General features: G+C 33.3%; 2 protein-coding genes across 3 annotated transcripts; one reads left to right on the forward strand and one right to left on the reverse strand.

The window, feature by feature from the left end:
* Nucleotides 1-1,965: 1,965 nt before the first annotated feature.
* Nucleotides 1,966-12,904, reverse strand: LOC129910233 (ATP-dependent RNA helicase p62-like). 2 transcript variants are annotated; one of them, XM_055987524.1, is made up of 3 exons: nt 12,771-12,904; nt 12,278-12,715; nt 1,966-3,935 (listed from the first exon to the last, which is right to left on the reverse strand). In XM_055987524.1, exons 2-3 carry the CDS (start codon nt 12,633-12,635, stop codon nt 2,272-2,274), a joined length of 2,022 nt encoding a protein of 673 aa, XP_055843499.1. In that variant the 5' UTR covers nt 12,636-12,715; nt 12,771-12,904; the 3' UTR covers nt 1,966-2,271. The 2 variants fall into 2 exon arrangements, with proteins under 2 accessions (XP_055843499.1, XP_055843500.1); XM_055987525.1 differs by having other exon boundaries at nt 12,278-12,705; nt 12,771-12,901.
* A 1,377-nt stretch (nt 12,905-14,281) lies between these two features.
* Nucleotides 14,282-15,432, forward strand: LOC129910241 (EEF1A lysine methyltransferase 2). The gene is made up of 3 exons (XM_055987539.1): nt 14,282-14,781; nt 14,842-15,045; nt 15,095-15,432. The coding sequence occupies exons 1-3, from the start codon at nt 14,583-14,585 to the stop codon at nt 15,355-15,357; spliced, it is 666 nt and encodes a 221-aa protein (XP_055843514.1). The 5' UTR covers nt 14,282-14,582; the 3' UTR covers nt 15,358-15,432.
* Nucleotides 15,433-16,720: the final 1,288 nt, after the last annotated feature.

Consider the following 16,720-nt stretch of genomic DNA (forward strand, 5'->3'; position numbering starts at 1 on the left):
TTTGTAAGTTGAAACATTTATAAATAATAATTTGTATATTATTGTCACAAAAAAAAAAAAAAAAACAAAGAATAAATTTAATATAACATCGACTGTATTCAACGAAAATTATTATAAATTTGAAAAAAAAAAAATTAAATAAATTTTGTCCACTAATATTATAATACCACACATTCAGAAAAATTGATTCTTAAATAAAATTATTCAATAAATTTTCAAAAAATAAGTATTTCATATGTGTTTTTGTAATGTCTTTGTCATTTTTTTTGAAAATTCAGCTAACCGTAAGTATTTTCTTGTCTTATAACGAACGAGCCGGCGAAAATCAGCATTGCATCACATGTTTTTGAAACTTTTTTATGTTGGTTTTAAATACCTTCATGAGTTAAATTTTTTCAGTTAAAGAATGCTTTTTGAAGTGAAGGTAGGGTGGGTCAAAAAAATCTATTTTTTTTATACTCCCGACATTGGATTGCTTGATACCTAGAGAATATACTCACCAAAAATTAGCTCTGTATTTTGATAGAAAGGTCCTCCGCTTTTAAGATTTCTATTTGTTCATTAGTACTAGAAAAGAAAATTTTTTTCCCTCTATCAATTGGTCGTAAGAAATTTGTTTTCTGATATGGTGCAGTAGATGTATTGCCTGACTGCTAACCTGGAAGTGCGTGTTCGAGCCCTACTACCCGTAGGATTATCATAGTATTATATGAGATAATAATCATCTTATTTTTAATTCACTGTACCAACTAAAATTCTTTCCTATCTTTCGATTCCTTCTAGCTAGTGCAGTGCAGTATGCACTTAAAAGACCTTTAGTCTTACAGGCTATATAGTTAAAATTATAATTATTTTTATTTTGAAATTGAAAGCTCTACCAAAAAGGTCCAAATGTTTTACGTAAACCTCACTTTTCAAAAGATATCAAAGGTTGAATTTTGATTATTTTAAGGTAAACTTCGGTTTTCCTTACGAATATTATAACTCGTAAAAAAAATTTAAATAATAATAATAAATAAATAATAATATAATAATTTTTTTGTTTTTTGTAAGAAATTAACTGCTGTACAAAAATGATTTTCTTTGATTTGTCTTGTCGATTAAATTAAGTCTTTAAAAAATATTCGTCGTCAAACTCCAATGCACATAAATTTTACCAGTTTTTCATTAACAAGTTTATTAACGGGTTATAAACCTTCTGTGTGGGGCCCCGTGCCACCGCCCAAATGTCCCAAGAGTTTGTGCGCCCCTGGTAACCACTGCTCTATGGTTCAAAAAATTCTTGAAATAAATCACTCCTTAAGTTAGAAATTTTTCCCACAAATTAGGTAAATTGGTAAATGTGTCAAATTTTTTTATGGATTTGACAATTCGTTTACCACGTTTACCATTATACCAGGTTTACCCAGAGTTTAAACCGTTTCATGAATACCCCGAATGACTTTGAATCAGTGGTAAACAAGTTACCAAATTCTCAGAACCCTTCAGTTGGTCTATCAGCGTATTTCCTTTGATCCATTACTTTTGGGACACCCTGTATAAGGTTTAGCGGCTTTGATCCAAGTCGCGGGTTTTCGCGAACCTCAAACAATACCCTTTTACTGACCGTTCTTTTTTCATTAAAATTTTGGTGGCAAACAACAAACCAGTTTGCGATAAACTAATTTCTTTGATGAAACTCACAATAGCTTTTAGAACAAAAATATTTTTTTTTCCACGTGAAACTTACAATGATTAGTCCTTTTTTTCTAGGAACTTTGTATTCCCTGGAAATATGTTCTTTAAAATCGATCTTACAATTCACATCCAGGGAAAAAATCATGAATTGAAATGAATGAATTATGAAATGACATTTAAATTGCCATTTAATTATCCAGAATATCCGGGAATGAAGAATTAAATTAACATTGCTTGGCAATGTTTCCCAGGGAGGAAATGAGAATAACAACAAATAACAAAACAAACTAAAATAAAATCACAAAATGTATAACATTTTTTTTTATTAATTTCTTTATTGAATCATATAACTTAGATTTTAGATGGAAAACATGAAACTCTGTTCATATTACGGAAGTTTTGTTTTTCTTTTTTAATAATATTTTGATTCATTTAAAAAATTAAAATACATATTGGGAAGAATATAAACTTATTCAAAATTGAAAATAATAATTAGGTATTTTTGGATAATTTCGGGCCTTAGCACGAGGGTTGTTTTATGAGAAAAATTGAGAGAAAACAAAAATTATAGTTTTTTTAAATTATTTAATCATACTAGTTTCTTGAGGGAAAGTTTCTCCGAGATCCGTCGAATCCTCCATTATTGCCACCACCGCCATTAAATCGTCCTCCATTCATGTTGCCACCATTTTGGCCGCCATTGAAACCTCGATTCATTCCTCCACCACCGCCACCTCCAAAACCTCCCCCGCCACCGCCTCCTGTAAATCTGTTTCCACCTCCATTTTCACTTCTCTGGCCACCACCACCAAATCTAGATCCTCCACCGCCACCACCGCCGAAGCCTCTTCCACCTCCGCCACCGCCTCCACTATTGCCTCGACCACCTCCACCTCCGCCAAATCTCTTTCTATCTCCACCGAAACCACCACCTCCGCCTCCAGATCTGGCCAATTGTTCCAGTTGTGGATTGATATCTTGATTTGCTTCTCTCAAAACATCAATCAATCCTCGAGCGTTTTTTACATTCTTTTTGGTGAAAAAGGCATACGATGTACCGCTGGAATGTTTCCGGCCCGTTCGTCCTATACGATGAATATAATCCTCCGACGATTGTGGATAATCAAAATTGATGACAAACTTAATCCCGTCCACATCTAGACCGCGCGCAGCAACATCGGTGGCCACTAGTATGTTTGTTCTTCCATGTCGGAATTCACCAAGAACGTTATCACGTTCCGATTGTGATTTATCACCATGTATAGCGCCACAGCGCACTCCAAAACCTCCAATATATCTAAAAAGCTCGTCAACCTTCTTCTTCGTTGCCACAAAAATAATAATCTTTCCAGGATCATTTGGAGCATCGTAGATATTGGATAGAAGTTGCTTCAGCTTGGTACCCTTTTCCGATTCTTGACAAATTTCAACATGTTGTCGAATGTTATGGTTCGCAGAGAGCTCCAAAGAGCCAATATTGATTTGAATATAATCGCAAAGGAAATCTTCCGCCAATTGGCGCACTTCTCTTGGCCAAGTGGCACTCCACATTAGAATCTGTCGATCCGGTCGAATTTGACTCATGATTTTTCTAATTTGTGGCTCGAAACCCATGTCAAGCATGCGATCGGCTTCATCCAAAACCAGATACGTGCAACGACGTAAATTAGTTGTTCCGGTGAGAAGGAAATCAATAAGACGCCCAGGAGTGGCAATAACAATTTCCACACCTCGCTCAAGATCGTAGGCTTGTTTTTGTTTAGGAGCTCCGCCAAAGATGCATGTGTTCCTCACATAGGCGGTAGAGCCAAACTCATTGGCAACGGATTGTATTTGCTGGGCAAGTTCACGGGTTGGTGCAAGTACAAGAGCAATTGGACCATCTCCACGTTGGAGGGGCGGTTGAGCGTTGATATGAACAATTGCTGGCAGAATAAAGGCAAGTGTTTTGCCAGAACCTGTTTTTGCAATACCAACCATATTAAATCCACTCATAGCTATCGGCCAGCCTTGTGCCTGGATAGCTGTTGGTGCTGTGTAATTGCTTCTACGAATTTCGTTCATACAATAATCGGGGAAACAGGCTTCGTCGAAATATTGAATTGGATTTGGAGCTGGTCCTTTGAGGGTAATTTCGTTATCAGCTCGGTATTTTTCAACTTCATGAAGTGGGCGGTTTTTGGTCTTGGGGTGTTCTTTGTAGAGATCCTTTTGGAAAGGTGGCAAATCGACCGCTGACCAATCAATTGGCTCGAAATCTAAAAATGTCAAAAGTAAGAAAATTATTATTTTAAAACTTTTTTTATAAATGGCGAAAAGAGATTAAGATTTATAAGTACAATTTGACCTGGAATGGAAAAATACAATGGGACGATTTAAAAATTTAAGACATACATATGTATTTCGACTTCTTTTAAAAACTCTTCAAAATAAGATGTAATTTGCCAATTGTGCAAGTGAATTTGATATCAAAGGCATCTGTGTATACTAACAGTTATGTTTGGTGTTATAATTATTATTATTACCCTTTACCAGCGATCTCAAAATGAGATCTGCACTGGTCAGCAAGAATTTTGTTACAGAAACTAAGATATAGGTACTTTTCTATAGGTTTTTTGTGTGATCAATCCGAAGATAGAAAAATTATATTATCACATTACGTTTTTGAGATATTCACGTTAGAAAATCGAAAGTGCCCCTTTTAAACAGTTTTCGAGGTTATTTCTTAGCATTTGGTTACTTGTTTTAATTAAATATGTAACGGTTTCTAAAAGAACTGATTTTTGTCTTTCTAAATCCATTTGAATTAAATTTAATATTTCTTTTGTTCTTCGAGAAATCTTAAGTTGAAATCAACGTGTCTGGTTTGCTTTTAATAGCAAATCTAGAAAAGTTCTTTATCAATCGATTTCAAATTTTGACACAACGCTTCATTTATATAATAGTTTTTACAGTTGTGCAATGCTATATGGAATTTTGAAACATGTTTTTGGCGAAAAGATTTAATTTTCATGGCTTAAAATAAAATTAATAAATTCTTTTTATAAGACAGTGTTTTTTGATCGCATTTTTATTAGTTTTTTGTACTGAATGGTGCATTTTTACTTTTTGAATATCATGTGAAAAGTTAAGTTATATAAAGCTATGAGAACAAAAGTGGCGTAAGCCATAAAATTCAGTTTTAAGCTACGAGAGATTTAAAAAACAGGGTTTTTAAAACAGCAATTTTTTGAGTGCCATCTAGTTTTGAGTGAAGCTAGCTGCATAAAAAAAAAACGAATTTTGAAAAAAAAAAATGGACTATCATGTTTTGAAAATAAATGATTCAATTATAGTCTGGTTACTTTAGGGTTTAATTAGGAATAAACTCAATAACTTATTTATAATGTTTAAGTTCTTAGTGTTATAGGTACTATCAGTTAATAACTTGCCTAATTGTTAGCAAATTTACAAATTTAATCGGATAACTTCCTATGTACATATGTGTCATGTACAAAAAATGATTCCTGAACACATCTCAGAAGCCAATAGCATACGTAGCAAAGCTGCAAGCCCAAAAACTCCTGAAAAAAAAAACCGAAATAAAACGGCAACTGCATTCAGTTTGGCCTAAAAAAACCTAGAACCCCATATGTGGATCTTTAAAGTGAATCAGTAATGGGTAAGCTGTAGGACCAGTCGAGATCATGAAAATCGTCGAAAATGTACATACAGCTATTGACAAAGAAATAGCACACTTTTGATTTTTCTTACACAAATTGGATTTTTTTGGGACCTTTTAACTTATATATTATAATGTTTATATCAGGGCATGCATTAGCTTATAGGGATTCATAAAATTAATAATTATAAATTATTTTATTTCAATTCAATTTTTAAAAATTATAATTTGTAGAGAATACCGTTTTTTCTTGTGGACAAAGAAATAGCACACATTCCGAAAATCATAAAAATAACACCGGCACACAAAAAAAAAAAGTGTCATGAACCAGAAACCAGACCTATCTTTCTATATGTTTTTGGGCACGCTGAATCCGAATTTGAAGTCCGTTTGGCCCCATCACCCTCCAGTTTTGAGCTGTGAGTGCATTTTGTTTGAATTTTTATGACTTTTTTGGAGTTTTTTGCATTTTTCTCAAAACTGAAGGGTGACCGGGCAAAACGGACTTGAAAATCGGATTCAGCGGTCCCAAAAACATATAGAAAGATAGGTCTGCTTCCTGGTACATGAAACTTTTTTTTTGTGTGCCGGGTATGACAGCGACATGTCGCGACAGTTCTAGCACACAAAAAAAAAAGTTGTATGAACCAGAAACCAGACCTATCTTTCTATATGTTTTTGGGACCGCTGAATCCGAATTTTAAGTCCGTTTTGCCCGGTCACCCTTCAGTTTTGAGAAAAGTGTAAAAAAGACCCCAAAAACTACCTTTTTTGAGTTTTTTGCATATTACTCAAAACTGGAGGGTGACAGGGCCAAACGGACTTCAAATTCGGATTCAGCGTGCCCAAAAACATATAGAAAGATAGGTCTGATTTCTGGTTCATGACACTTTTTTTTTTTTGTGTGCCGGTGTAATCATTTCTAAGCAAAAATTCTTACAATTTCCAATAAATTCAATACTACTAAGTTGGTAACTTGTTAGTAGACCACAGTTTTTCAAAGTTCCTTCGCACCTCTTTGGTAAACTTTCAACTAACGTCTGGTATCCACTTTGTGGAGTACGGTACCACGCTTCTTTGATTCTGGCCCAAAGATCGTTTGAATTTTTGAATTTTCTTTTCCCACGCTTAAGCTTGACATCAATTTATAAATTTTTTATGGGGTTAAGATTGTGAATTTGAGATGGCTAGGTGCAAACATCGATTTTTTCGTCCGAAAACCTATCTTGTACTATTTCTGATGCATGTTTGGGTCATTGTCATCTATGAATATCTAATTAACTGGTGAGAAATATGGTTCCTCGGTATTCTAATGTAATATTAAGACAAAAGAATTTATCAATTCTGCCATCCACCTAACCAATGGGTTCTTACCATGCCAGGAAAATGCGCCCCAGACCATCAAATCCAATTCTCTTAGTTTCATCGTCTTGAGATGGCTTGTCCTTTTAACATTTTAGGCGATGGACAAATGTTTTGTCATCGGTTCCAATGCGGTTAACCTTTATTTCATCACTCCAAAAGACTCTCATTCAAAACTGCATGTTTTTATTCAGATGTTTTTTTTAGCTTATGTTAGGTGATCTTTCATGTGTCTTTTTATATCATTGGATTTTTCTTGCTTACCTGTCTGTACAACTCAGCATCATTAAGTATCCTTCTTAAAAGTCTGCTTGACACTTTTTTCGCCGAATTCTATATTTACTTCGGGCAAAATCGTGCGAGATGACTTAAAAGGCACATATTTGCGTTTCTTTGTGATCGCTCTATCCACTTGTATGGAAGTTTTGCGGGGAAGAAGTTAACGCAATTTAATTTCAGAGTTTAAATTTCTATTTGCTCTTTCTAAATAAATGGCTTTATCCATCATTTATTCGAAAAATTTAGAGTTTAAGCTAATTGAGAAGAATTTTTCCCTTGACTATGAAGATCAAAAGTAATTCTCTTTTTTTTCGCAGTTTAATAATTTTGTCTGCCTATTTTTTTCAAAAATACTTGTTAATTAAATAGTAGCAATAAAATGAATGCATTTTCGTCTACAACTTTTGAACGCGGAATAAAAACTTAACGGTTAAACAAATGTGTGCTATTTCTGTGTCCACTAGCGAAAGAGACAGAAAAAGCATTATATTGCTAGTGCAAATAAATATAGAAAATAACGGTATTTTTAAGATATTTTTGTCTCCATCACTTTATTTCGACAATATACCAAAAGAAAAAAATGTATAAAAAGCATTCCTAATATCTAAAATTCGATTCGCATGATTTTTCTCAATAGTGTGCTATTTCTCTGTCCATGGCTGTATATAATTTTGTTTAAATTATTTGCGTATTTCAGCAGGTGAGATACAAAGCATCTCTGTGTTATGTTCTCATTTTTTTAGTAATTCGGGGTCTTTTAGTATATTCTGTATGGCTTTTAAAAACAAATAAGAAAAGAATGCAAACATAACCGAATAAAATCTAAAAGCAGTATTACTTTATTGTTAGTTGAGTAACATAATTATTAAGAGTTAAGGGCCAATTGCTGAATCGAAACTTAAATAATTTATGTTGAACATAAAAGTTGTGCTCAACGAGGATTTTTCTAGATCAGAACAGGACAGCACAGTTTCGTGAGAAATGTGAGAACAAGTTAGAACAGTCATTTAAACGTCAGTTGTAAAAATAAAAAAAAAAAAACAACAAGTTGTGAATTGTGTGAATTTTTTGTTTTTCTTTTCTCGTTTATATTTTCTTTTTTTTGTGTTTTTACTGTAAAAAATATTCTTAAACAATTTTTTTTAATATTAGATGCAAAAACCACGAGGACACGAGAAGTATTCGCACAACCAAATCAAAACATAAACAAAAAAATGACAGCTTTGCTTTTGACAGTTTTCACGAATCTGTTTTTACCTGTTCTTACTCAAAAGCAAGAACAGAAAATCCTGTTCTTAACTGTTCTAGACAGCGTCAATGAACAAAAAACTAGAACAATTCAGAACAGAAAAACCTCAAGGAACAGCAAAAACGTGTTCTTTTCTGTCCGGAACAGTCGATAACAGCGTCGTTGAACATACATAAACTCTTATTTCATACTTTTTCTTCTGCGTAAACTGGATTTATGTTGAACTTAAATGCTTAAGTTTCGATTCAGCAAACGGCTCTAAGATCATATAAAAACTTATTTTTTTTTTTTATAATTAACGCGCACTAAAGGGAGTTAAATACCCTTAATATGTTAAACACAGTACGAGCTTCAGGAAAATAGGGAGGGATTTAAAAGGAGAAACCGATGCACATTAGTTTTAAAGCTCTGGACATTAAAATGGCAGGGAAAAACAGAGGCGGGTAATATATTCTAAATTCGTGTGGTGCGGCTAAAGAAAGAATCTCTGTATTTGACGGTACGTCCGAAATTGGGCTCAAGGGTAAACTGATGAGCATTCCTAGAAGCGCGAGTATTACGGTTAAATTTTTTCAGGGGAGGAATGCAACTATCTATTTCATCTGAACATTGTTTATAAAAATAGCGATAAAACAACGAGAGACATGACACATTACGTCGGTGGTCTAGGGACGCAATTGTCTCAGTTATCGATCTATCATCTATCATTTTGAAAGCACGTTTTTGTATTCTGTCCAAGAAACTCAAATACGTTATCGGAGCACCTGCCCAGATGTGACAATTGTATTCAAGTTTTGGTCGAATGTAAGCTTTATAGATTACAGCTAGACAAAAGGTGGTTTGTTACACTCAATGGAATGGAAAGTTTCTCAGTTTCCTCGATGCAAGTGCCACTCATTGATAGTGGCATGGGTGGAAGGTTCCGTTTTAATGATAGTAAGCAGCATTGTGTTTTTGATGCATTAAATTCTACACGATTTCTTATTCCCCATTGAACAATGCTGTCAAGATCAGAATTTAATGAGCTTATCATATTTTGTCGTTGAAGTTCCACATCCGAAGGACTTGGGTGTGAATCCTCAAACGAATATGAAAAACTGAGGGTACTATCATCAGCGAAACAATTTAATGGATTAGAAGTTTCAGAGAGCAGATCATTAATGAAAATGAGGAAGAGAGTCGGAGACAAAACGGAGCCCGTAATGAAACAAAAAACTTTGTTTCATTACGACAAATTAACTCAAAAATAACAACAAATCATGCTTGTTTGAATGAAAGAAATGCTAGAGAAAATAATAAACTAACGGAAAATCTGAATTTGTTTATTAATGATTTTTATGGTGATGACTCCAAAATAAATGAAAAATAATAAGATATTTACTCCTCAATTATACAAATAAAAAGATGTGAATAGAATTTTAAAAATTTGTAATCGTTATCTGAACTTGAGTTGCTATTAGAGATGCCGCGAACATCGATTTGGCCGAATACCGAATATTCGGCCGCCGAATATTCGGCCAAGGATAATCAGAAAAAAACGTTGGTAATTTCAAACAGTTTATACTCTCAAGAATAGATGTGGCTTAAAAAATTCCCAACAACATCGTATTGTAACGATGAATAACTGGACTACTTTAAAGATAAATGTCTGAACACACTACCTACTACGGCAAAGGTAGACATCTAAAATCGCAGTGTTGCCAATAGTGCAGATTTATCTGCATTTTCAACCTATTCCCAGACTTTTAAGAACCATAAATCTGCAACTGAAACTTAACGTTTCCAAAAAATCTAATAAAATGGTAATTAAAGTAAGGCCTAGGATAAATTAAGACATCATTTATTTTGCCAAAAATATCAATTTTTTCTGTTATTTAACTATAGTTTTCAAATCAGCTGGAGTTTGTTCATAACGTTGTATAAATTTCCTTCTTGATTTTTACATTTCATTTTCTCAAATGCAAATTGTAACAAAAATTCAGTACGATTTTAATTTTATAGAGGAAAATGGATAACAATACAACTATTAAGAAAATTTAACAATTTGAGCGAGGAAAAATATTCTCGGTATTAATTTTGCTGACAGCTGTTCGCAAACTTTCAAATTGAGTGTCCCAAATTTAAAAAAATTTAAAAACATTTTCATGGCAACACTGATATGAGGACTGTTCGCCAAGATCGAACAGCGGACCCTTACAAGTGGTGGTCAACACATACTATCAAATTTCCAATTTTGACAACATTTGCTAAAGTCCACCTTTCCTCTCCTAGGGCAAGTGTTTACAGTAAAAGACTATTTTTTGAAGTTACGTTTATCTACGAAGATAAACGTAATCGTTTACTACACAACAAATGCGGAACAAATAGTTTTCATTCACCACAACTTGCCTTTAGTAGATTATAAGTACTAAAATTTAAATTTTTTAATAAAACACACATTTTGGTATAATAACACTGGTTAACAAGGGTTCTGTTGCCGGAACCAAAATATACTTTTCTGAAGGTTTTCGGTGTGCTGAACTTGAATCCGAAGTCAAAAAAATTCTAGCAGCTCGCGTTTTTGAAATATTACCGTTAGAAAATGCAAAACAACGTTTTTTTGACTACTTCTGACGTTTTTTTTTTTTCATGTAAGAAAATTTTTTAAAATTAAAATTGTAACGGTTTCTAAAAGACCTGTTTTTTCTTTTTTTCGTCTTTCAAAATCTGTCTAAATCTTTCCGATATCTTTCGTATAGGTCGAGATATCTTAAGATGAAGTAAGTGTGTTTTGCTCAAAAATCATAGAGGATGTATTCTGGGATACGAATATGATGTCCGACTATTGTTGGTCTCTTATACGTCATTTTCCAAAGTCAGCACACCAGAGGAGAGCCTTTAAACGAAGTTTTTTGGAAACTAATGGTTAATTTATTTTTTTTAAATAAAGTTTTTCTAAGTAAATACATGTGTTTTCTGTTTTATATCTACTTTGCTGAAACTAAGAAACTAGAGCTGATGAAAGTCTTTTAATTACATTTTTGAAAAGGGTATTAAGTATGTAGTCAGCAACAGCTAAAATTTTTTCGACAACACATGTGCTGCTTGGCTTACCAGTGTATTATAAAGTTATTACATTTTCTATTATTTTTGAGCAAAACACACTTACTTCATCTTAAGATATCTCGACCTATACGAAAGATATCGGAAAGATTTAAACAGATTTTGAAAGAAGAAAGACAGGTCTTTTAGAAACCGTTACAATTAGTCAAAAAAAAACGTTGTTTTGCATTTTCTAACGGTAATATTTCAAAAACGCGAGCTGCTAGAATTGTTTTGACTTCGGATTCGAGTTCAGCACACCGAAAACCTTCAGAAAAGTATATTTTGGTTCCGGCAACAAAAAAAAAGTTTTATTTTGCAAACCAGTGTAATTTATGTCTTTTTTCTTCTCCATTTGGTATTCGGTATTCGGCCGAATAGTTAAACTATTGGGCCGAATACCAAATACCAGAAAAATAGGCCGAATACTGAATAGTGGTCGAATAGTTCGCGGCATCTCTAGTTGCTATCATATAAACTGAATATTTCTGATGCATTTTCACCCAGTCTTATAAGAATATCTTCGGTAAAGTTATACCAACTGCCTTCAAATGATAAATAATCAAATAATTGTATGCCTTTTTGTATTGCCCGTGAATATCGAACTATGCAAAGCCAGGACACTTTTGGCTCAATGTTCCATGGGAGTTTTGATTTGAAACGACCTGTACTTGCTTAATACAACTGTGTTGCAGTATGCACCAACAATTTGTAGTACTGTCAAAACTTAAAAGTATACAGCTCTATAATAACATTGGCAATTTAGTCTGTAAAAATGTACTCAACATCGATTAAAGCTTAACCGGCTAATGTTAAAATGCGACTTAAACATAAATACAACGGTAAATTTGTAGAGGTTATTGATTTATCGTTTTTCAAAAATTTAAAATCATAATTCAAAAGCATTACTATTCTACCTGTCTTTATGCTAATTAAACCCGAAGATTTTTAAATAGGTCACTACTCACCATTTTGGCGACTTGATCTTCTTTCGCCGCGACCTCCAAACTTCTCGACGCGTCCAGTGCGGACACCGCGTCTATCTCCGCCAAATCCTCCGCCGCCACCACTTCCACCGCTTCTGTTGAAACTTCGGTTTCCACCACGGTTTCCTCCGCGATCGTCGTTGCGATTACGGAAGCCGCCTCCGCCACCACCGCCGCCGAAGCCACCTCCTCCTCCTCCTCCACCGCCTCCTCCTCGTCCGCCGCCCCCAAAGTCACCATTTCTTCCACCGCCATCACGTCCACCACCACCACCAAATCCGCCTCTAGGGCCACCATTACCAGAACCACCACCTCGACTCATATTCCTCTGAGGAGGCATAAATGTTACAAATTTTTTGTGTAGCTTTTATTAGACCGACAGTCTGATAAAATGTTTTTAAACCAGAAATCTACGTGAACCTGCAAATATTAAATTACTTTTCCTTATAAAACAAATAACACTGAACATATTTACACCAATCTTATTAATTTTGATGAATTATTTCCAATAGAAATTTTGATTTTCTTTCAAAGATTTTTGCTGATTGTAAAATTTTTCCTATATAAAAACAGAAACAGAAAAAGAAATAGCCATTTTGGCATTTTTTGGGGAGCGTTCAGAAAATGGTAAAAAGTATTGCCAGCATAACAGAGTGTTTTTTAAATTTTTTTATTTTTTTATAATTTCCCTAAAGCCTGGTACGCTGCTCGCGCTAAATTTTAGCCGAGATAAAATTCCCATACAAGTTATCGATAATTTGTATGGGATCCATTTAAGCTCAGATAAAATTTTTCGATAATTTGTATGGGAGCTAAAATTTAGCGCGAGCAGCGTACCAGGCTTAAATTTTTGTTTTAAAAAATCTCAAACTTAGAACCTTCGTCTTCACACTGATTTCCAGTCGATGGTCAAAGAAGTCGCTACTGCTGCAGATTGTTTGTATAAAAACCGGTTTGCCTTTGGAATGGGTACTCTCTCTAAATTTTTAGTGTTCATCCAGTGTTTCAGCATATAATCTCTGTTAAAGCCTGGTATGCAGTTCGCGCTAAATTTTAGCTCCCATACAAATTATAGAAAAATTTTAGCCGAGCTAAAATGAATCCCATTTTTTGTTTGGCTAACATATTTAGCTCGATCAGCGTACCAGCTTAAAAAGCCAGTGCAAATATTTAAAGCGTGGTTCAGCTACTTTTTTCCTCTTAAGTCGGTGTTACGGCTGAGGTTTAACTCTGGTTAAAAGTCCATAGGTGTTAAAATAGCCAAGAACATGCGTGAACTAGAGTAAAGGCTTGGCCCCACCGAAGGGTCATGCGGTAGTGGTACGGGTACTTGTATGAACAAAATTCCAAACTGACACTTGTTCAGATGTAATATACAAAATATCGTTACTGCTACCCGTACCGCTACCTCATACCCTCCAATGTGGCCAAGCCTTAAGTTGATCGATTTTGATGTCAATACAATGATACAATAGCCGTTTTTCATCCATATAGATCATTAATTAACACGTATTACAACAACTACATAAGATCTTGCTTTTCATCAAGATCACGAATCTATATGGATCAAGTGGTATAATAAAAAACGGCTAATAGTGCTTAGCTCACTTTCAAATTATTGGTCAATGGTTTAATTGTATTTAATCCCTGTATTTTAATCACTGGGGATAAACGTTTCAATCCATTTATTTTCATAAATAAAGCTAAATTTCTTTCAAAATTCAGAATTTATGAATAAATTATGATTTTCAACAAAATTTCTTTGATTTTGATGAGATAAAATAGATTTTTAAGTCATTTAAACATTTTATCGCCAGTTATAAAAGTTACAGAACAGATTTATTAAATTTTAACAAAATATGAATTTCTTAAATGTAAAACAAAAAATGGATGGAAGTTCAGCCTTAAATTTTTTAGTTTGTGTGCGTAGTTTCGGAGTTAGGACTTCAGATTTTTCGGATTCGCGAATGCATGTCAAAAATTATCCGAAATTCAAATGTCAAAAATTGCACGATGATAACAAAATACAAAATAATTCATCGCAAATAATAAAAAAAAAAGCCAAAATATTAATAAAAAGAAATTGTTTAAAATTTTTTAACCTGCCAGTAGACTCCCAAAATTAAAAAAGTCTTCTAACAATTAAAATTTAGATCACTAACAAAATACCTACTGGTTCTTCCAGCTTTCATAAAACAAACAACGTTTCAATCTGAAGATTCAACTCAAATCTTCATTAAAACCTGCAAATTCTTGAGACTATTCGCTTTAATTCCAATCCAGAAACATGTCTGTTGAAGAACTAAATGGTTCCGAACTAGGAACCAAAGAATATTGGGAAAAAAGCTACCAGCGAGAAATTAAAAATTACAAAAGTCACGGTGATGTCGGCGAAATTTGGTTCGATGAAGATTCCCAAATACGAGTCGTCAATTGGATAATGAAGCGAGATGACATCGCTGATGATGCAAAATTTATTGATTTGGGTAAACTAAGATCACATACATTTCCACGAATTTGTTTAAAGCTGTTTCTTTAATTTTAAGGATGTGGCAATGGAATGATATTAGTTGAGCTTGCAAATGAAGGTTACACAAATCTGTTAGGGGTCGACTATTCACCAAAAGCTGTTGAACTAGCATCGAATATTGCCAAAGATCAAAAACTCGATATCAAATACCAAGTTCTTGATTTGTTAGATGCCAATGAGTGCCAAAAGTTAGGAATATTCAATGTTGTTCATGATAAAGGTTAGTTCTTTAGAAATTTAATTCATTTGGTTAAAACAATGTCTTCTAGGAACTTATGATGCAATAAGTTTGAATCCAGATAACCCAAAAGAAAAACGAGAATTATATTTAGATTGCGTCAAAGGAATGATGGATGAGAACAGTTTCTTTGTTATAACTTCCTGCAATTGGACTGATGAGGAATTAATTTTAAGTTTTAACGAGAAGTTTGATAAATTCTGTACAATACCAACGCCAACTTTTAAATTTGGTGGAAAAGTTGGTAGTGTGATCACTTCAATGGTTTTTAAAAAGAAGACCTTACCAAGTTAGATAATGAACTTTATTGTAACTGAATAAAAAAAACTCCTCTACTTATTTTTTTTGTAAAAATAAAGTCTTTTTTTTTATAGAAATCTTTTTTGTACAGAACTTACTAATTATTCATATTGTGAAGGCTTAAATCTTTGACCAAGTGTCATCCGCGAAGCTTTATAGAATAGAATAAGACACAGAATTTAGATCTGCTATGGATTGATGTACCACAGACGTGTGACTCATGATCTCTTTAAAATCTCTTCCAGCCAAATAAATGTTTTATTTTGTTTTCGCAACTTTTCGCTTATTGGAAAAAATGTTTGGTCTAGTCAAATTGTATTTAATAAGAAAAGTTTTGGTGTATAATTGATTTTAAGGAGTAATAACACCTTTTTGGCAAGAAATAGAGTATCATTTTCATTAGCGTATAAAAAAAAAGGAGAAACATTATTTTCTTTTGAATTTTTGCATGCTTTATGTGGTTTTGTGGTATGTCAACAGATAGCAGAACAGGCAAATATGAAACTTTTTAATGATAAGTCTCATCGGGAGACTAACCAACTTAAAATTTTTTTTTTATTTCAAAATTTGCTGATGAACTACGGAATTTTCAACACTCTTTTCAGCGAATAAGTTGGCGGAACTTTATTCGTGGTTCCAAGGACACTTAATTTATTAATGTTCACCAGTTTGATCGCTTTATCACAAACTGCACAATTATTTTTCATACTTTTACTTGCACCTCACTCCTTCAAAATTTTAATTTATATGAAAACTCAATGAAAAATAAAAGCAAGCTTTTTGAGTTTGTCATTAAAATTAAATATTCCATGGTAAATATAATTAAATCTTTTTTATTTTTCGTTCTCATACCATGTATGACATCTATATCCAGGTAAAAAAAAAGTATAAATTTTCCATGTGGTGCAATGGTACCATTTCAAAAGTGTTCTTTCTCGGTTAAAAAAAAAAACACCTTTTAACCCGAAATATTTTGATGGACATATTTTATTATTTTTTGTCTGTTCTTATTTCTTATTCCCCGACCTTTCTTTATTAAATAAATGTTATCTTCTTCTAAAGCCAGCGAAGAAGATAACATTTATTTTGTGTCTGTGTTATATGAAACATCCGTACAAAATTTTATCAGCCTACCACTTTTTTTCAAAGAATAATTGGTATATTCTGATTCTTCCTCTAAGTAAAAGACCATTCATAAAGAGTCCAATAACTTTTTACATGATGGTCGAGACATTTTGGTATTAATTTTATTCGATCGGGTGTTGAAAAATACCTCGAAATCATGTATCATAAATCATAATCATAAAAATGTTTTTTACTTATACTATGATATGCAACAAAGCGAGTGCAACACAGA

Source organism: Episyrphus balteatus, chromosome 2, assembly GCF_945859705.1.
Source record: "Episyrphus balteatus chromosome 2, idEpiBalt1.1, whole genome shotgun sequence".
NCBI lineage: Eukaryota > Metazoa > Arthropoda > Insecta > Diptera > Syrphidae > Episyrphus > Episyrphus balteatus.